We start from the raw sequence: 22,644 nt of genomic DNA on the forward strand, positions 1-22,644 counted from the left end.
AAAAGATCCCAGTCCGTCCCAGGCCAAAGCATAAAGATTTCTGGGTCGCCCCCCCGGCCCCCGGTCTATTGGCTCCTGTTATCCTCTATATTGTCCAGCCGCAGAATTCTGTGATACTCGGTAGCGCTTACTGTCTCCTCTGTGGATTCCGTATGTTTTCTGCTCTCACCATACAGAGGCAGCCATCTTTAATCTGCATGACCTGATGCGCGTTCACGGCAGCCGCGTTATACGATGTTCCTCGCATCGAGGATTCTTGGAGGATCCCGTGAATTCTTTGCACATTTCCGTCCCTTTAGACTGCAGACTGTCTCGCCGCTCTGCGTCCTCAGCCGTCCTGCGCCCTCCAGATTCAACTTTCTGGAGCGAGTGAAGATTTGTATAAACAGCTTCGTGCTCCGCATTGAATACGGTCTCCGTAAATGTATGGATCTCTATGAACTGGCGATATAACCCGAGGTGTTATATCGCTCTATATAGCATTTGCCTCTTACTGATATCGTGGGACCTGTTTTCAGTGTCTGCTGGAAGAAGTTTCGGGGTTTGCTGCCGCGTCTCTTCTCTCTCCAGTTCCTGCCTCGGAGGCCGTTAACGTGGAGGGTCGAGACTTTCTTCATTAACTATTCTGTCCTTGTGCTCGCTGCTTTTAATGAATCCTTGGGCTGGGGTATAAGCTCGGTCTCCCGAGTCAGTTTTACTCTAATCCCTGATAGTAATTAATTCTAATTATACTCCCGTGGACACTGCCGGCGGTGAGCCGTAGGATTCGTCTCCCATAAATAACACACGCTAACTCTAACACCATACACACACACACACACACACACACACGCTACTCTCCCAGAGCCCTAAATACCTTAACACCCTAGTAACTTTTTGTCACGGAGCTGGCTAGTCCGACCGACTGCCTCCGCTGACTTCTGCTCCCTTAGCCTGGGACACCACACTTTCCCCGGTTCCCCAGTCACTCGCCGAGACTCAGTGTAGGGTAAAACCAAACGAAGACTCATTTATTTCTCACACACAGAGCTGGATATATCCAGCAAAACGCACATTAACATAAAAACAAGATATTGGGACACAAACAACCCCCTTAATCTGCCTCCCAGAGACAACAGGGGCAGTAACGAGATTAACAATACAATAGGTGGGGGGGGGACTGATTTATACAACATTAAATTGAAAGAATGGCGGTCTCTCCCTGGTGGCAGATCCTGGCTGTCTGCCGGAGATAATCCCCTCAGCCGCTGATGAGATGATACTGCCGGGGGTAGCCACAGAAGTCTTTACAAACCCAGGGCCCATAGTCAATAGGGAGGAGGCTGCCAGTCAGGCCTCTCCAGTGGTCCCAGTAATGGAGGCTTCCGTCACACTTTTGTTCCAGGAAAAAACATTATATTTCTTACACATTATGATTAAATTATTATTATTATTATTTATTATTAAAATCTGGAAAACAATAAATTCAGAAAATCATTTCTGTAATCTTTCCGGGTGAAATTTCGGAGAATTTGGTGAAATAGTTGTAAATATCAGTTGAATGTTACTTGTACTCGTCCAAACACCATGCACTACCACCAACTTTCAACATACATACACACTCTAACACCAGAAACTCACACACACGCCTTAATATACACGCTAAACCATGTGCTAAAACACACAATCTCACTAACACCTGCTAACACCAAAAATAAATATATTGGGAATATATTATATTAGAAATCTATTACATTATATTGTTTAATATATTATAGTAAATTGGGAATATATTACATTATATTGGTTAATATATTTGGAAGTATCTGAAATTATATTTAAATATTACTAATGTATTATATTTTATTGGAAATCTATTGCATTATATTGGTAAATATATTAGGAATATATCATAGTGAATTGGGAATATATTACATTATATTGGTTAATATATTTGGAAATGTTTTACATTATATTAAAATATTAGTAAATATATTTCCAATATATTATATTGGAAATCTATTAAATTATATTGGTAAATATATTAGGAATATATTATATTGGTAAATATATTGCGTTATATTGGTTAGTATATTGCTAAATTATATAAGGAATATATTATATTATAATATATTATATTAAATTGGGAATATATCACATTATATTGGTTAAAATATTGGTGAATATTATATTAGTAAACATATTAAGAATACATTATATTGGTAAATATATCGCACACATCCTAATGGCATGTAGGCACACATACACGTGCTAACACTATACATTCACACACTCACGCTAACATCCTACATATATTCACTCTCTCTATCTCTCTTCCATCGTCGGTGTAGCTCTCCTTCTCCTCCCTTTGTTGTCAGAAGCCGCTGACTCTGATTTCACTCCTGTCCTTGACACTTGTAGATGGTTTTGGATCGCTGGACGATTTGCCCTTTTTTACTGCCCTGTTCCTCATTATCTTTCTCGTTTGAAATATCCTTTGATAAGTCCTCTTATGACCTCAGTTCAGTAGATTCCGTTGCCGTCTGCCCCAGTCTGCGGCCTTGAGCCCATTCACAGACTCCCTACTTCTACTGGTTCGGTGTCTATAGATGGCACCTAAGAAGTCTAAGGCTATAGCAGACAGCTGTCTGCAACTAGGCAGATCAACACTTGTGTGATTCAAGCCGAGTTCTGGGCCCGATCCAAGGACTCCTATCTGACCCGACCACCGTGACCCTGAAACTTACCTCCCGAGGGTCTCTGCCGGTCACACTCTTTGTGGTTCGCAGGCCGTACGTGACCCGGCTGGAAGCTTCAGTTACTGGGCTCTGTGTCGCTGGTCACGGCAGATAGAAGATCCCACTAGGCCTTCAGTGAAAGTAAAGCTAAAAGTGGAACATTCAGTCACATTCGGCGTAACGTGGGATTTTTCTGTTATTTCTTACATTTAATGTTTTGAGACATTAGTCGCCCACTTTTAGGTGCATTAAATGCGTTTTTGGGTCACAAGTAGCAGCTGGTTGAGCGAATTCACAGGAAAAGTACGTTAAAAGCGTGTTACATTATTCAGACGTCTGTGAAGAGCAGTCTTTTGATTTTAGATCACAGCTTGCCCTCATTTCTTTATTAATTTGCCCCATAAACCCTGCACCCCAATAATATACCCCAACCCCCCAACGGAAGGTTATAATACGATACGGGGCACCAACTCTGACCCGGAACGGGCTCTTTTACTGAGGTTCAGGGCATTTAGTCTTATGATGTATGAGAAACACATTTTATCTGATGACATCATCCCTGGAACAAGCTGTTTGCCCCATTCCACCCTTCGATTCCCCCATTTATTTGCCCTCTGCCCTAGTGGGGTGCTGTTCAGTGGATGCTGCTGCCATCTTTGTCTTTCTGCCTCCACATCAATGATTTCTCTTTGTTTCCGCGGAGAAGCCCCGGTGGAGCGTCTGTGTCGCTTGTGATGTTTTTTGGGAATAGATAACACGTTTTCTGCTTCTTCTCTGTTTCTACGCAGAGTGATGGATTTCTGATCACAGCTGACAACAAAGCTCACCCTCTGAAATATGGAAGATCTCTTCAAGGTGAGAATGAAATGCTTTATTCAAACGCCCTGTGTGACAAATAGATACATAACCGAGTGTGCGTGAAATACAGACGCCTGTATATAAAAAGGGACATAACCGAGTGTGCGTGAAACACAGACCCCTCTATATAACAAGATACATAACCGAGTGTGCGTGAAATTCAGACGCCTGTATATAAAAAGGGACATAACCGAGTGTGCGTGAAACACAGACCCCTTTATATAACAAGATACATAACAGAGTGTGCGTGAAATACAGACGCCTGTATATAAAAAGGGACATAACCGAGTGTGCGTGAAACACAGACCCCTCTATATAACAAGATACATAACCGAGTGTGCGTGAAATTCAGACGCCTGTATATAAAAAGAGACATAACCGAGTGTGCGTGAAACACAGACCCCTTTATATAACAAGATACATAACCGAGTGTGCGTGAAACACAGACCCCTGTGTATAAAAAGAGACATAACCGAGTGTGCGTGAAACACAGACGCCTGTATATAAAAAGAGACATAACCGAGTGTGCGTGAAACACAGACCCCTTTATATAACAAGATACATAACCGAGTGTGCGTGAAATACAGACGCCTGTATATAAAAAGGGACATAACCGAGTGTGCGTGAAACACAGACCCCTGTGTATAAAAAGAGACATAACCGAGTGTGCGTGAAACACAGACGCCTGTATATAAAAAGGGACATAACCGAGTGTGCGTGAAACACAGACCCCTCTATATAACAAGATACATAACCGAGTGTGCGTGAAATTCAGACGCCTGTATATAAAAAGAGACATAACCGAGTGTGCGTGAAACACAGACCCCTTTATATAACAAGATACATAACCGAGTGTGCGTGAAATACAGACGCCTGTATATAAAAAGAGACATAACCGAGTGTGCGTGAAACACAGACCCCTTTATATAACAAGATACATAACCGAGTGTGCGTGAAATTCAGACGCCTGTATATAAAAAGAGACATAACCGAGTGTGCGTGAAACACAGACGCCTGTATATAAAAAGAGACATAACCGAGTGTGCGTGAAACACAGACCTCTTTATATAACAAGATACATAACCGAGTGTGCGTGAAATTCAGACGCCTGTATATAAAAAGAGACATAACCGAGTGTGCGTGAAACACAGACCCCTTTATATAACAAGATACATAACCGAGTGTGCGTGAAATACAGACGCCTGTATATAAAAAGAGACATAACCGAGTGTGCGTGAAACACAGACCCCTTTATATAACAAGATACATAACCGAGTGTGCGTGAAATTCAGACGCCTGTATATAAAAAGAGACATAACCGAGTGTGCGTGAAACACAGACCCCTGTGTATAAAAAGAGACATAACCGAGTGTGCGTGAAACACAGACGCCTGTATATAAAAAGAGACATAACTGAGTGTGCGTGAAACACAGACCCCATTCAGCATTGGGGTTTTGTGGGGTGACCTTTGTGCTCTGACCCCCTTTCTCCCGTGTATAGAGATAAAGTGTTTATCCCGTGTTACTCCCGTCTGATAGCGATAACGTGTTTCTCCCGTGTTTATAGCGATAGCGTGTTTCTCCCGTGTTATAGCGATAACATGTTTCTCCCGTGTTATAGCGATAGCGTGTTTCTCCCGTGTTATAGCGATAACGTGTTTCTCCCGTGTTATAGCGATAACGTGCTTCTCCCGTGTTATAGCGATAACGTGTTTCTCCCATGTTATAGAGGTAACGTGTTTCTCCCGTGTTATAGCGATAGCGTGCTTCTCCCGTGTTTATAGCGATAGCGTGTTTCTCCCGTGTTATAGCGATAACGTGCTTCTCCCGTGTTATAGCGATAACGTGCTTCTCCCGTGTTATAGCGATAACGTGTTTCTCCCATGTTATAGAGGTAACGTGATTCTCCCGTGTTATAGAGATAACGTGATTCTCCCGTGTTATAGAGGTAACGTGTTTCTCCCGTGTTATAGAGGTAACGTGATTCTCCCGTGTTATAGAGGTAACGTGTTTCTCCCGTGTTATAGAGGTAACGTGTTTCTTAAATCTATTTCTCAGCTTTTGATTCGAGACCCGGGGTGCAGCTGCGACTTTCGTTCAAGGAGCCGGAGTTATCGATTCTCGTCCAGCATCTGAGGAATATCGTGAGTCCAAATCTGATTAATACGGAAAATCCGCTTTATTATTCATTTTTACTGAATTATCCGGATTTGTCTCGCATTCTTTTTCCTCCCCAGAATTTACCCGCAGCCAGTATGGAGATTTCGCTCGTGTCCGATCTGCACGCAACCCAAGTGAAAAAAGTGAACTCCTTTTCCAGATCCTCGGCTCTCTTCTTCAATGAAATAGTGAGTGCGAGCGGCGGCGGCGGCCATAATTACCCTGGAAACGGGGGAGAGCGAAGGGTTTCGGCAAATTATGGCTTCATTTTCATGCAGCGACTCAGATGAACGACTGAAATTAATAATATGATTTATTCCGCCTCTGACGGTTTGTGCCTCGAGCTCCATCTCGTTCTCATGTACTTCATAAGCACATTTACGCGCTGGTAACATGTTGGTAACACGTTGGTAACGCGCTGGGAACACGTTGGTAATGCGCCGGGAACACGTTGGTAAAAGAGTTCTTTTATATAGCGAGAAAAAAACAAAGAGAAATCCTTGAAACAAATTTTTTTTTTTTTTATTTCCTTTTCAGGTAAAATTTTTTGTGGATCAGAATCGGCGATACGTCCTAACGCTGCTGGTGAGGAGCAGAGAGGCGATTGTAGCCGCAGCCAACATCCCGCTGGATGCCGTCCCATTCAACGAAGACACCTGGTGCCCTTTATCCCTCCAGAGCTGTATACAGTAATATAACCCCCCCCAGCACTGTATACAGTAATATAACCCCCCCAGCGCTGTATACAATAATAACCCCCAGCGCTATATACAGTAATATAACCCCCCAGCGCTGTATACAGTAATATAACCCCCCAGCGCTGTTTACAGTAATATAACCCCCAGCGCTGTATACAGTAATATAACCCCCCAGCACTGTATACAGTGATATAACCCCCCAGCGCTGTATACAGTAATATAACCCCCAGCACTGTATACAGTAATATAACCCCCAGCACTGTATACTGTAATATAACCCCCCAGCACTGTATACAGTGATATAACCCCCCAGCGCTGTTTACAGTAATATACCCCCCCCCAGCGACTTCACCATTAACCCCAAAAATGTAATAAACAAAAGGCTTCATTTTTTAGATGAATGTTTGAATTTGAACGTCTCTGCGTCGCTTCTGTAAATGTATGAAAACTCCACGGGAAGTTATTGTTTAGAATGTGCGTGAAAATGACGCGCATGCCCGGGAACGTGTCGCGCAGGAGCGGGGCAGCCCTGATTGTTTTCACTTCATCGTCCGTGAAATAATTTGAGGAATAGAAGTTTTGGCTCGGTTTGTAGAAATATTGTATGTTTATATCAAACGGCAGAACACAAACCGCAAGCTGGCGTCCGAAGAAACTAATTAGCGCTGATATAACCGGGAACGTGTCGCTGGCAGAAGCCGCTCGGCGTATTGCAGGCGGTTGACCTTAATTAAACTGAGGATGGCGAGAGGTTCCTGGGCTTACAGCGGAGATTCCGATACCGCGCAGGCTTCCAGGTCTATCTGCCCCGACGGATAGTTTGGGGGAAGGTGCGGTGGTAATTGACGGGAATCAATGTGTAAACAGACATCATCTGGTTAAAGCGCAGAGAATAAATTAACTTAATCCCCAAGAATCGCCATAAAAGTTCTGCTTCATCTGCGTGAGCTGGACGGTCAGCACCCCCCTCTACTGAGACAGGAATGGGGTGTGGCAAGGGGCAGGGCTAGCTATAAATAAGGAGGGGCTAGCTGCAGCTATACCATGAAGGGGCGGGAAGTAGGCAGCAGTGGGTGGGGCTTGGGCAGGGCTGGGGCGTGACCAAAAAGCTGCTCCTCCCCGGGATTGAAGTCAGTGACCTGGGGCCCTCGGGAAGCCGATCTTCACCCGTAGATTCCGGTGGAACCTGATCAATGCCCGGCTCATCCGTTCCAAATAATGGATCAAAGCAGAACCCGGAGAGATTCCCGCCACGGCTCTCAAGCCGATTTCATGACGAGGAGTCATTGGACCTCGTTAGTAATCAGGAACCCCCCCATCCGAGCTATCTGTCTGGCTCTGGCGCTGGGGGGGGCAACTTACCGACCGCGCGTGGAAATAGCTTTACTCAGAAACGCAGCAAATAATCGCAGCGTAAATTCTGGATTTGGTTTTAGAAAACAGGCCTTCAAAGTCTTTTCTCCATTTGCTGCTTTATTGGGGGACGGATCCGGCTCCCGGGGGTCAGTGGTACCAAACGTGGACAAACAAAGACGCGGGAACGAGGCTTTGGCCGTTCTTATTGAGAAGAGGAACGTTGCGGTAACCTGTAAGGCGAGGAGAGTGTTAGATATACGGGATTAAAGTAACATGTAAAACGTGCCGATGCGATTGGGGGGCGGGTAAATCTCTAAAGAAAATCTCTTTCTGCACCGCTGGGGTCTTTTACCAAATGACTTGCCACCGGCCGGGGGGCTTCTCACGCCATCAGTAGCGGACTATCCCTATGATTGCTACGGATCGTTATCGTTTAATTCCATCTCATCGGACTCTATGCTGGGACTGTATTCAGGAGTTTGGTGCCGGCGGCTGATACACAGCTTAATAAATAAACGTATCGGAAAGGTGGGCTCCCTCTCCACGTCGTTAGGCTTTGATTTAATCTGTCGGCTTCCTCGCAGAGAGCAATTAGTTTTATGTTCGAGCACCGAGATCGCGCAGGCGTTAATGAAGTTTCGGGAAGGTTTGGTTTAGAAAAAGCCATTTTAAATGCGTGGAAATAAAAAGAAATGTCAGAAGCTGTGCATGCGCGTCTATCGCTACCCGATCGTTACCTTTATTAATGCACGTTAGCGGCAGGGTGTACTGGCCGAGGAACTGGTTGGACAGAAACGCCATCTGATCCTCTACGCAGAATCGCACCAGCGCCAGCTCCGGGACGTGGACGGTGAAGGTCAGAGGCTGGTTCCAGCGAGGGTTAAAGGCTGAGAACAGAGAGAAAGATGATGAGACGTTAACGCGGAACGCGCGGGAATCATTGTTCTTCTATGACATCATTTCGATGGGTTTGATCCAGAATTCTGGTTATCTTCCCAAGAAATGCCGTATTTTGGACGTCATGTGACACCCGATTCCCGGAGGGATTGGCTTTATTTGGATTCCTAGCTTTAATATGCGGCTGGAATGAAACGTTTGCCACGTCTGGATTGTCTGTGAAAAATATATCTGTTTCTGGCCCCAAATGGTTTTCTACGTCTATGAGAATTGACTTATCTCAGGAACGTTCATTATTTATATATCAGGATCTATCGGGATCGGCCGGGGCCGGGCGACTTGCCTCCAAGACGTAAATCATTTATAAAAGGGATTTATAAAGGAGGAGAATTATATAGAAACACGTATTTATATAGAAGGGATCAGACGGTGAGAGCAGCAGATGCCCCGGGGGCCGGGGAGCATTTACTGGAGCTCGGCCTTCTAGGCAGAGGCTTCTCACACCAGTCATGGAACCCAGTTGGTCCCCTTGGTGTCCGGCAGATCCGGTTCTTATGGTCTGGGTTTAGTGTTGCCCTAAAGAAGCCTCGAGCAGAGTTGCCCCCGGGGCAGATAGAATATCTCTTTGAATCAGTTGCGGTCCCGCGCGGCGAGCGGAGCGCCGATCCCATCCAAGTGTCGTTTGGGGTTATAGGTGATACCCCTGCCGGCCCGATGACTGGAGGCATATACTGTATAGATATCTATAGGGGATACGGGTATAGAGACATCATATTTAATATAACTGACCGTTGCTCTTTGTGACCTGCGTCTGTTTCTTGGACTGATCAGCCGGGACTCCGAACAATTCGACTGACACCACGGGGTCGGCCGTGTTACCCACAGACAGGCTGCTCGGGGGCAGCAGAAACCCACTGATTATCTGCAAAAAAAGGCAAACCTGGCCATGACTGCCATTCCCACTAGTAGTACAACTATAATTCCAAGCATCCCAGAGACATGCATGCTGTATGACTACGATTCCTCTTACCGTGGAAATCTGCCTGTAGTGTGACTACAATTCCCACTATGTTGGAGGAGTGCCTAGTATGAATTCAATTCCCATCATCCTGCAGATGGGTGCAATGTCTCTACCAATACTGGCTTCCCATAAAGTGCTGCGATAATCTAGGAATCAGAATGCCGCTCGATCGGATGATCATATACATCGTCACATATATAATCTATATATATAAATGGAAGACGCGTTTCTCCCGATATAAATGAAACGTTTTCCACCTCCTCCTGGAAACCTTTCCCCGCGTCGTCTGTAAGAAGACTGATGCGCATTGGAGAAACTAGATCTAATATATATATTTGTATAATAACTTTACGGTCACGTTACACGCGTGTTATATAGAAAAAGCTGAAAAAATTATCATTTTCTCGACCTCCCCGACCGCCTGTCAGTTTTTAGTTGACATCCAATAAAACCTCTCAGTTTATCTAAAAGAACGGCTCCTAGCGACACGGGGGAGCAATTTACAGACCCCCTAAATTCCCGGATAAATCGCTTTGGGCTTCCAATATTTGCATTGTAATTAATGTCATTTTTTGATATTTTAATTGAATTTTGTCTTTTACACTCGGCTTGTTATGAATTTCTGTCTATTCTAATAAAATGAAGTCCAGCGAACTAAATCCAGATGAATTCTCTGGCATTTTCTAATTGGGTCTCACCTGAATGGACAGGGCGATCGGGCGACGGTTCGGCGGCGGGCGATCTAAGGTGAACGCGAGTTTTTCTTTCCGCAGGAACCCCGGCTTTAGAACGTATCCGCAGCCTCCATTGTCCAGGAATTTCCCGTCCTGCAGATCCATGGGAGTCCCGGCCGTCTGATAATTCAGCGCCACTAGAAAAGCATTTATGGGGATTTCTGTTATAAGGGGGATTACAGAACCCCCCTTGGTGACATTTAAAGGCTTCCAACGATAAGCGGCGGCCCCCACGCATCAGACATTAAACGAAACGGACAGAACATGCGCAGGTCTCACCCATCTGGCAACCCACGTTCCAGAACGTCTGCGGGTTCGGGTTGGAGGACGACGTCCTCGTTGCTTTGGGGTAGATCCTGGTGATGAATTTCATGTTGTGAGAAATAAATTCTTCGGCTGCAAATAAATCGATGAAGGCGGTGAGACCGTTATCTGCTAGCGTGATATACATGTTATTACCCAGCCGAGCGCTATACCCCGTATCATGTACCATGTATATATTCAATGGCAGGAAAGTGCTCCACTCGTTAAACCCCCCAGATAGCCCCCGTAAGCTGGAGCTGGCTGCCCATGGGTATCCCGCGCATGCGTTCTTCCATGAAATGATACCTGACTGTCTCGCCAGCCGCTCCGCCACATCCTCCGCTATGGAATTATTTTCATAGAACTCCTGATGACATCTCGAGTGAGCGAAACTTTTGAATTTGACTGATTTCATATAAATGACAAGATCTGAGAGTTCCAGAGCCAGAGTCACCTTCTCCAGCTGTACAAACAGGAATAAAGTGTTTCATTTATCAGCACAGGCGGCCCTCGGGGGCCAAAGTCTTCAATCCAAGTACTGCAACCGAGTCACACAATCATTCCTATAACGAATGTGTGACTATACTATATATAACTTATATAATAGCGTATAATATATTTATATATATAAAATCTATATAATAATAATAACAAATAATAATAATAATAACAATTTCTGTGAAAACTAAAAATAGCAGCGCAGATTGGGGGAATCTCAGCTTTATATTCTTTTTCTGCAAACATTCTCGCACTCGCCGTTATTTTAATCACTGATTTATTTAGGATTTGGGAAGAATTTAATTTACATCCAGCTGATGGAATTAAAATGTCCGGATGATTAAAGACTGCGTGGGGAGGAATAACGTCTGACGACAAACTGCTGCACTGCCCAGAACAAGTGTTTTTAAACCATTTCAGTATTTCTAGATCACGTTCTATACAACAATCATTCAGAAAATGCAGAATATTGTCCAAGACAAGAGGATTCCCTGAAAAGTGATAGAAATACTGAATAGCCAGTGGTCAGGGCAGAGGGACGGGTGATGTGTCTCAGGTCAGGGCAGAGGGATGGGTGATGTGTCTCAGGTCAGGGCAGAGGGAGGGGTGATGTGTCTCAGGTCAGGGCAGAGGGACGGGTGATGTGTCTCAGGTCAGGGCAGAGGGATGGGTGATGTGTCTCAGGTCAGGGCAGAGGGATGGGTGATGTGTCTCAGGTCAGGGCAGAGGGACGGGTGATGTGTCTCAGGTCAGGGCAGAGGGACGGGTGATGTGTCTCAGGTCAGGGCAGAGGGATGGGTGATCTGTCTCATGTCAGGACAGAGGGATGGGTGATCTGTCTCAGGTCAGGGCAGAGGGATGGGTGATGTGTCTCAGGTCAGGGCAGAGGGACTGGTGATGTGTCTCAGGTCAGGGCAGAGGGACGGGTGATGTGTCTCATGTCAGGACAGAGGGAGGGGTGATGTGTCTCAGGTCAGGGCAGAGGGACGGGTGGTGTGTCTCAGGTCAGGGCAGAGGGATGGGTGATGTGTCTCAGGTCAGGGCAGAGGGACTGGTGATGTGTCTCAGGTCAGGGCAGAGGGATGGGTGATGTGTCTCATGTCAGGACAGAGGGAGGGGTGATGTGTCTCAGGTCAGGGCAGAGGGACGGGTGGTGTGTCTCAGGTCAGGGCAGAGGGATGGGTGATGTGTCTCAGGTCAGGGCAGAGGGATGGGTGATGTGTCTCAGGTCAGGACAGAGGGAGGGGTGATGTGTCTCAGGTCAGGGCAGAGGGACGGGTGATGTGTCTCAGGTCAGGGCAGAGGGATGGGTGATGTGTCTCAGGTCAGGGCAGAGGGATGGGTGATGTGTCTCAGGTCAGGGCAGAGGGATGGGTGATGTGTCTCAGGTCAGGGCAGAGGGATGGGTGATGTGTCTCAGGTCAGGGCAGAGGGATGGGTGATGTGTCTCAGGTCAGGGCAGAGGGATGGGTGATGTGTCTCAGGTCAGGGCAGAGGGATGGGTGATGTGTCTCAGGTCAGGGCAGAGGGATGGGTGATGTGTCTCAGGTCAGGGCAGAGGGATGGGTGATGTGTCTCAGGTCAGGACAGAGGGAGGGGTGATGTGTCTCAGGTCAGGGCAGAGGGACGGGTGGTGTGTCTCAGGTCAGGGCAGAGGGATGGGTGATGTGTCTCAGGTCAGGGCAGAGGGATGGGTGATGTGTCTCAGGTCAGGGCAGAGGGATGGGTGATGTGTCTCAGGTCAGGGCAGAGGGACGGGTGATGTGTCTCATGTCAGGACAGAGGGATGGGTGATGTGTCTCAGGTCAGGGCAGAGGGATGGGTGATGTGTCTCAGGTCAGAGCAGAGGGTGGGTGATGTGTCTCAGGTCATGGCAGAGGGGTGTTATAAACGATGGAGCCCACAATGGACTGAGTGCAGAATGGAAGGTTAATCATGGAAAACTCACCTTTGGTTTGGGTTTTGACCGTTTTTGTGTGTTCAGAAGCTTTACTTTCAGTGACTGAGTCATTTTCTGGCCTTTCCATGGAGTCTCTTCGGCGTCATCGTTGTCATCGTCAGCCGCTTCTATGTATTCCCCGACCCGGCCATGTTTGTTCGTCCCGTAGGTGAGGGCAGCGTCCTGCAGCGAGCCGATCTTCTTATTCTTTATCAGAATTTTAAATTTAAGTTCCTGCGAATGAATAAAATATCGATGAAGGAATCAGTTAGGAGAAGATGTTTAATTAGAAGCTGCTGTTGATTAATGCAGATTTTCTCCTGGTGACATCTCTGCCTAAATACTAAATTACAACAATAAGGGCCTCGTTACCTTCCTCTGCTGTGGTGTAAGGAACAGGAAGGGTTAACTGATTACACCACTGGTGTCAAAATACTAAAGTGCTTTAATGCAGCCATTGAATTGTGACATGAGCTGCGATAACACAGGGTATTTGTCACCCTCACTGTAATATAAATACCCCTGAGGGCATTAAGAAACTGACGTCACCATCGGCCCCCTAATAGCCACGTCATTAAAGTGCGTTATCCTGGGTATTTCTGTCTATGTGAGGGGTTCAGATGATGAGCGCGATGGTTGGAGTTATTACTTCCTCTGTAATATTAATTTGTAAATCCCAATCCTGGTACCTCGGGGGACGGCAGTCTGTCGGGGGCGTTTCCGGTTGCCATGGTGAGCAGTTTGTCCCCAAGAAAACTCTTTAGATGTTGCGCCATCGTCTCCTGCTGCACAGGGGAGCAGTGATTCTCCAGGGACAGCACCACGGGGTAATGAGACGCCTGTGAGAACAAGGATCACAGGATACAGAACGTGTCATGCGTGTTCTATTACATGTAATCAACCTCTTAAAATATAAAGGGGGAAATAACGCCATCAAAGACCCGGAAATAATCTACTTTCATGACGCGTTCAGGGAGGAGCTCAAATTAAACGCATTCAATTCTAAAATAAATTACAATATTTTACGGAAGTAAATTTATCCTCGTGATTTGATAAATTAATGAAATTACTAATTGCACGCAAGGCGAGACATACGTGGCTCAAAATTACGTTAGAACTCCGCTTATTGTAAAGCCTTACGCGGTATTAACCCCTTAATGTACCTACCACAAAGGCGTATTTCTCTATGACGTAGATGACGGTTTTGAACAATAGTTTGCTGGTTAGAGTGTGTCCGTGATAGACCACCGGCTCCCCGTCCAGACCGTCCCAGCAATCAATCTCCAGACACCGGCAGCCTCTCAGCAGAGCACTAAACACGTAGAAACATGGCAGCTTAGATCTACAGGCCGGGGGTCGCCGTGCAAAGCACCCAGAATACCCCCAAAAACATGCACAAATCCAATTATCCTCCTACAAAACGTGTTCCAAGAAGAATGAAGAAGTTACAGGATTTTCAGACTTTTGTTGCTATTTGTGACTCTGCTCAGTAGGGGGCAGCAGAGATTCCGCAGCTGGTGATACCAGTGTTGGCCTTGTCCACGTCTGATGTGCATGACCCCCAAATGATTGGAGTATTCCGAGTATTGCTACATGTTTACAACAGGGGGAGTATTGCTACATGTTTACACATGGGGGGTATTGCTACATGCTTACACTAGAGGGAGTATTGCTACATGTTTACAACATGGGGAGTATTGCTACATGTTTACACCAGGGGGAGTATTGCTACATGTTTACACCAGGGGGAGTATTGCTACATGTTTACACTAGGAGGAGTATTGCTACATGTTTACAACAGGGGGAGTACTGCTACATGTTTACACGAGGGGGGAGTATTGCTACATGTTGACACCAAGGGGGGGGGTTATTGCTACATGCTTACACTAGAGGGAGTATTGCTACATGTTTACACGAGGGGGGAGTATTGCTACATGTTTACATCGGGGGGAGTATTGCTGCATGGTTACAGGGGGGCGGTATTCCTCAGGTGACAGGGAAGTTTTTGGGGTAAAAAGGTTGCCACGACCTGTGGCAGTCTCACTTGTAAAACTATTTCTCTCTTAAAGTGATTGATTACAGGTCCTGCCCCCTATCTGCCAAACATATAACACTCGATCTGCCAAACATATAACACGCTATTAGCCAAACATATAACACGCTATCTGCCAAACATATTACACAGTATCTGGCAAACATACAACATACTATCTGCCAAACATATTACATGTTATCTGACAAACATACAACATACTATCTGCCAAACATATTACACACTATCTGCCAAATATATAACATGCTATCTGCCAAACATATTACACGCTATCTGCCAAACATATTACATACTATCTGACAAACATATAACACACTATCTGCCAAACATATTACACAATAGCTGCCAAATATATAACATGCTATCTGCCAAACATATTACATGTTATCTGACAAACATACAACATACTATCTGCCAAACATATTACACACTATCTGCCAAATATATAACACGCTATCTGCCAAACATATTACACGCTATCTGCCAAACATATTACATACTATCTGACAAACATATAACACACTAACTGCCAAACATATTACACACTATCTGACAAATGTTATCTGACAAAATGTTACATGTTATCTGACAAACATACAACATACTATCTGCCAAACATATTAGATGCTATCTGCCAAACATATTACATGTTATCTGACAAACATACAACATACTATCTGCCAAACATATTACACACTATCTGCCAAATATATAACATGCTATCTGCCAAACATATTACACGCTATCTGCCAAACATATTACATACTATCTGACAAACATATAACACACTATCTGACAAACATATTACATGCTATCTGCCAAACATATAACAAGCTATCTGCCAAACATATTACATGCTATCTGCTAAACATATAGCACGTTATCTGCCAAACAAATTACATACTATCTGCCAAACATATTACATGCTATCTGCTAAACATATAGCACGTTATCTGCCAAACATATTACATACTGACAAACATACATATCTGCCAAACGGCTCCACGCGTGTAACATGTGCACGTCATGGAGAAAGCTGCACGCTATGGATCTTTACATTCTAATGTCATTTATACATAAAGCTTTTCCTGCCGCATTCTGTCCGTTTTCTGGCCGCACTGCTCTGCGACGCGTGGAATGAATCACGTTACATGTAAAAATCACGCCTTAAGGTGTAAAAGGAATGGACCCTGTCGGCGTGAATCCTGTATATAAGATTCGATATGAAACCGGAAAGCACTGACCTCCCGTAACCCCACAGGTGACTCTGCCCCACCAGCTGGTCGGCGATCAGGTACGTGTTGTGTGACGTGGAGATGAAGTAATCGCTGAGCGGCAGGCGCATGTCCTGGTAAATCCGCGCGCAGTCCCTCCGGAATATCCCGCTATCTGCCGAATTCAGGAACCTCGCGAATCCCTCGAAGGTCATGGAGCGCGTTCTCTGGGCTAAAAGGACACGCAATTCGTGAAAGGAAAGTGCGAGACACGCGGCGGAGCGGCTCACTGCCACTCCGATATAAGGGGAGATCTGCCGTTTGCTAACTCTACAAAGTGGTGAATTAAAGTGGAGCGGGTGCTCAGACGGACGCGCGGGGGGGGCATGTTGGGGTATCTGTGTCCAATTAGGGCCCCTCATATCTTATTACGAGGAGCGATAAGGAAGCACTCAGGGAGAGATTTACTAACTGGTGAAAGAGTAACGCGGCGTCCTCTCCCAGGTCCGCAGAGTATTGTTACATTATTATAAGATTATTAAGTTATTATTATTGTTATTTTTATTAAATATATTACTGTGTTATAGAAACATATATGTGGCTCATACCCTCGATAACCGGCTCGTATTTCTCGATGCGTTGTAGGGAATGTTGGGAAATAAATATGTTTTTAGTTACTATTATATTGTTACATTATGATTAGATTATTAAGTTATTATTATTGCATTATTATTACATATATTACTGTGTTATAGAGATTATATAATATATATATATAAAGTTACATATAACGCATACCCTCGATAAGCGGCTCGTATTTCTCGATGAGTTGTAGGGAATGTTGGGAAATAAATATGTTTTTAGTTACTATTATATTGTTACATTATGATTAGATTATTAAGTTGTTATTATTGTTATTATTATTATTGCATTATTATTACATATATCACTGTGTTATAGAGATTATATATATATATATATATATATAAAGTTACATATAACGCATACCTTTGATAACCGGCTCGTATTTCTCGATGCGTTGTAGGGAATGTTGGGAAATAAATATGTTTTTAGTTACTATTATATTGTCACATTATGATTAGATTATTAAGTTGTTATTATTGTTATTATTATTGCATTATTATTACATATATTACTGTGTTATAGAGATTATATAATATATATATATATAAAGTTACATATAAAGCATACCTTTGATAACCGGCTCGTATTTCTCGATGCGTTGTAGGGAATGTTGGGAAATAAATATGTTTTTAGTTACTATTATATTGTTACATTATGATTAGATTATTAAGTTATTATTATTGCATTATTATTACATATATTACTGTGTTATAGAGATTATATAATATATATATATAAAGTTACATATAACGCATACCCTCGATAACCGGCTCGTATTTCTCGATGCGTTGTAGGGAATGTTGGGAAATAAATATGTTTTTAGTTACTATTATATTGTTACATTATGATTAGATTATTAAGTTGTTATTATTGTTATTATTATTACATATATTACTGTGTTATAGAGATTATATAATATATATATATTTATATCTATAAAGTTACATATAACGCATACCCTCGATACCCGGCTCGTATTTCTCGATGAGTTGTAGGGAATGTTGGGAAATAAATATGTTTTTAGTTACTATTATATTGTTACATTGTGATTAGATTATTAAATTGTTATTATTGTTATTATTATTGTTATTATTATTACATATATTACTGTGTTATAGAGATTATATAATATATATATATAAAGTTACATATAACGCATACCCTTGATAAGCGGCTCGTATTTCTCGATGAGTTGTAGGGAATGTTGGGAAATAAATATGTTTTTAGTTACTATTATATTGTTACATTATGATTAGATTATTAAGTTGTTATTATTGTTATTATTATTGCATTATTATTACATATATTACTGTGTTATAGAGATTATATAATATATATATATGTAAAGCTACATATAACGCATACCTTTGATAACCGGCTCGTATTTCTCGATGCGTTGTAGGGAATGTTGGGAAATAAATATGTTTTTAGTTGCTATTATATTGTTACATTGTGATTAGATTATTAAGTTGTTATTATTGTTATTATTATTACATATATTACTGTGTTATAGAGATTATATAATATATATATATTTATATCTATAAAGTTACATATAACGCATACCCTCGATAACCGGCTCGTATTTCTCGATGAGTTGTAGGGAATGTTGGGAAATAAATATGTTTTTAGTTACTATTATATTGTTACATTATGATTAGATTATTAAGTTGTTATTATTGTTATTATTATTACATATATTACTGTGTTATAGAGATTATATAATATATATATATATATATAAAGTTACATATAACGCATACCCTCGATAACCGGCTCGTATTTCTCGATGCGTTGTAGGGAATGTTGGGAAATAAATATGTTTTTAGTTGCTATTATATTGTTACATTGTCATTAGATTATTAAGTTATTATTATTGCATTATTATTACATATATTACTGTGTTATAGAGATTATATATATATATATATATATATATAAAGTTACATATAACGCATACCCTCGATAACCGGCTCGTATTTCTCGATGCGTTGTAGGGAATGTTGGGAAATAAATATGTTTTTAGTTACTATTATATTGTTACATTATGATTAGATTATTAAATTGTTATTATTGTTATTATTATTGCATTATTATTACATATATTACTGTGTTATAGAGATTATATAATATATATATATAAAGTTACATATAACGCATACCCTCGATAACCGGCTCGTATTTCTCGATGCGTTGTAGGGAATGTTGGGAAATAAATATGTTTTTAGTTGCTATTATATTGTTACATTATGATTAGATTATTAAATTATTATTATTGCATTATTATTACATATATTACTGTGTTATAGAGATTATATAATATATATATATAAAGTTACATATAACGCATACCCTCGATAAGCGGCTCGTATTTCTCGATGAGTTGTAGGGAATGTTGGGAAATAAATATGTTTTTAGTTGCTATTATATTGTTACATTATGATTTGATTATTAAATTGTTATTATTGTTATTATTATTATTGCATTATTATTACATATATTACTGTGTTATAGAGATTATATATATATATATCTATAAAGTTACATATAACGCATACCTTTGATAACCGGCTCGTATTTCTCGATGAGTTGTAGGGAATGTTGGGAAATAAATATGTTTTTAGTTGCTATTATATTGTTACTTTGTGATTAGATTATTAAGTTGTTATTATTGTTATTATTATTGCATTATTATTACATATATTACATGTTATAGAAACATACGGTATATGTGGCTCATACCCTCGATAACCGGCTCGTATTTCTCGATCAGCTCCACGGCGTTCTGCTCGCTCACGCTGACCTCGTACTGCTCTCCGCGCATGAAGTCCAGGAGATTGTTAGCCGGGAGGATTTGCTGGCCAGCACTGAGACGGTTAAACAGGTCCAGCAGCTCCGGGCGGCGGATGAAAGCTTTGTAAATGGACTTAAATCCCTCTGCGCCGATCAGTCCGCATTTACCGTGATCCGCTGCCTGTCGAGGTATAAAATATTGATGAATTCCGAGCGATACTTTTATTTATTTACAGATGTACTCGGCACTTTACGGTATAATAAAGGGGGGCACAGTAAGCGCGGTTATATAATACATACGAGGGGTCTGCAGACATGATTGTTTTACAATAGCAATAATTACATCATAAAGGAGGCCCCTGCCCCACAGAGCTTGCGCTCTAAGCATGAAACATGATTTTATTAACGTTATATCCCCTAAAAACAGAACTAAAATCAAGAACTGGGGGCCCCGTTAGCGGCTGTGATGGAGGAGACGTACTCTCTAATCACGCCGTTACCAAACCGCCAAACAGCGCAAGCTGACGGGCACTGAGGGTGTGGTTAGAGGGACTTTCCTTCCTATAGAGGGACGCATGGCAGGTATGTGTTATGATAGCTGTAAATGGGGGTGCAGTCCCACTGCTAATCCCTGAATCTGTAATCCGTGCCGCACTCCCCTTCCCGCTCTGGGTGGTCATTTCCGTCACATGACCTGCTCGGCGACATTTTCCGCCCCAGTTACAAACGTTACGTCCAAGACTGGATCTTATTTTACATTCAGACCCAAATTCTAGGCAAATACTGGAATTTAACGTATTCTCTGAAAATACGACATATTTTACCGTATAAACGATGTCTTTCGGGGATTATCGAGAGAATGAAAACGTTTTTTGTGTTATTTTATAAAGATTTGGGTCTCTCCGGTGACTTTCAATGATTGCGGTTAATGAATCCGGTTATTAATGAATGAAACCAGCGAGATATAAAGCGTAATAATCTGCAGACCCCGCGTTCCTCACCTTGAAGACGCATTTCGCGTGAATCACGTCGACCGGGACCTTCAGTTTTTGGAATATTTCCAGCAGCTTTTCGAAGGGAATTTCTCCCCCTTGGATTTCTTGTTGAATTGTGGCCTCCAACCACGTGGAGAATACATGTTAAAGAAATGATTGTCACTGTCCGGGAGACCTAGGGTTAAATTATCCCATATTTGCCTCAAACCAAATGCTTTGTATCCAAACGCACCCCCCAAAGCCCACCCCCCAAACAGTCTGAGCCCCCCCCCGCTGACCCCAAAACCCAGAATATAACACTAGAGGGTCAGAGATGGAATGGAAGGAAGTTTTACTTTACAGAGAGGGTGGTGGGTAAGTGGAACAGCCTCCCAGCAGAGGAGGTAGAGGGTAATACAGTGAGGGTATTAAACATGCATGGGATAGACATACGGCTCCTGAATCTAAGACAAGACCAACGACTGATTAAGGTTTGAGTCTTTACAGCAGGAGAAACGGGGGACTAGACGGGGGCCGCTGGGGGCCGGTCTGCACATTCTTTGGCTGCTATCATGTAACCAATGAAAGGATATTCCTCATCCATGTTGTCTATGCTTGGCTGGCATTAGGTCACGTAATGTGTCCGCAGGTGTTTGCCTCCCTACAATGCCCCTTCCCTGCTTGTCAATGCGATGAGTGAGATTATGACATCATCAGGTATGTCACCAACACTCCACGTTCTAACCGGTGAGTAGAGAGCCAGAAAAACATTATAGAAAAATCCTAGACTCTCCCGCCAGGCGTTTGATCCGCCGGTTATCAGTTTGATTATTTTTAGGGATTTCTTTATTGCAGGTGGGAGATCCGGGTTCTGGTTATTTAGGGTCTCTCCATCTCCAGGGTTCAGGCACCGCAGACCCTCGGTGTGTATTTCACGTGTCAGTATGTACTAAACGTGTGATCTCTGTAACCCACGTGGGGCCAGTATCTGGATTTGGGCCACGAATCAAATGGCCGCTCCACGGCGGAACCAAAAGAACGGCCTCTTTGTGGGCTATCTCCGGGATCCGTTAACGTATCCTGCGGTTCTAGGTCTTTGCAAGTGTCTCCGGTGCCAGTGATCTAGAACCCCGGGCCGTGTGAATACGTGTCCAGATCCGGGGGTCTCTATTCCGGTAACACGCACTGCAAATACCAGTTTATTTACCATTAACACTTTAATATCTGCTTTATATCCGATCAGCGTCCTTGTCGAAATCTCCATCCAATTAAAATCACATTAGCAGATCGCAGCTCGTCTCGTTTCAGGGGCTAAAGATTTTCCCTCTCGGTTAGCAGAGGAATTACCGAGGACGCCGGCCGCATCGATCCACCCGATATATAAATTAGGGAGCGCTCAGCCATAAGACGTCTCACGTGTAATATCTACCCCCTGGGGCACTTTACTGTAACACACGCGGGCGGAGGATACTGTGGGAACCCAAGACCCGGGCTGTCGGTGAATAGAACACGGAACGTGGCAGCCGGCGTATTGTGCCAACACGTCAGTAGAACATGACGTCACGTGGGTCAGTGAACGAAGTACGGGTGTAACGGAGGGACTGTACTCAGGATAAAGCATTGGGAATATCACGCCGTGACCACAGGCACATCCACCCTCACCGAGGGCAAATCAGGGCAGGGCTGGTACAGCAGGGGGCATCAGTGGGCACATTAAACAGAAATCTAACCAGACTTTCTGGCCAAAGCGGACTAGGTCTAGAGGTCTAGAACCACCAGGGGCAA

The 22,644-nt window shown here is 43.3% G+C and overlaps 2 protein-coding genes across 2 annotated transcripts in view; one reads left to right on the top strand and one right to left on the bottom strand.

Annotated features, from left to right (window-relative positions):
- Window positions 1–6,427, top strand: part of PIK3C2G (phosphatidylinositol-4-phosphate 3-kinase catalytic subunit type 2 gamma) — a 29,740-nt gene extending 23,313 nt beyond the window's left edge. Inside the window, exons 28-31 of the mRNA XM_053461999.1 lie at window positions 3,506–3,572; window positions 5,633–5,718; window positions 5,812–5,922; window positions 6,272–6,427. Of these exons, the coding sequence (XP_053317974.1) occupies window positions 3,506–3,572; window positions 5,633–5,718; window positions 5,812–5,922; window positions 6,272–6,427 (420 nt within the window). The remainder of the gene's footprint in view (window positions 1–3,505; window positions 3,573–5,632; window positions 5,719–5,811; window positions 5,923–6,271) is intronic.
- A 1,460-nt stretch (window positions 6,428–7,887) lies between these two features.
- PLCZ1 (phospholipase C zeta 1) lies at window positions 7,888–22,123 on the bottom strand. Its single transcript, XM_053462003.1, has 14 exons — window positions 22,067–22,123; window positions 21,835–21,981; window positions 20,887–21,000; window positions 19,835–20,066; window positions 16,478–16,679; window positions 14,348–14,492; window positions 13,870–14,019; window positions 13,190–13,414; window positions 11,050–11,206; window positions 10,720–10,836; window positions 10,405–10,577; window positions 9,475–9,607; window positions 8,526–8,675; window positions 7,888–8,018 (listed from the first exon to the last, which is right to left on the bottom strand). Exons 1-14 carry the CDS (start codon window positions 22,121–22,123, stop codon window positions 7,936–7,938), a joined length of 2,085 nt encoding a protein of 694 aa, XP_053317978.1. The 3' UTR covers window positions 7,888–7,935.
- Between the last annotated feature and the right edge of the window lie 521 nt (window positions 22,124–22,644).

Source organism: Spea bombifrons, chromosome 4 (genome assembly GCF_027358695.1).
Source record: "Spea bombifrons isolate aSpeBom1 chromosome 4, aSpeBom1.2.pri, whole genome shotgun sequence".
Classification (NCBI taxonomy): Eukaryota; Metazoa; Chordata; class Amphibia; order Anura; family Pelobatidae; genus Spea; species Spea bombifrons.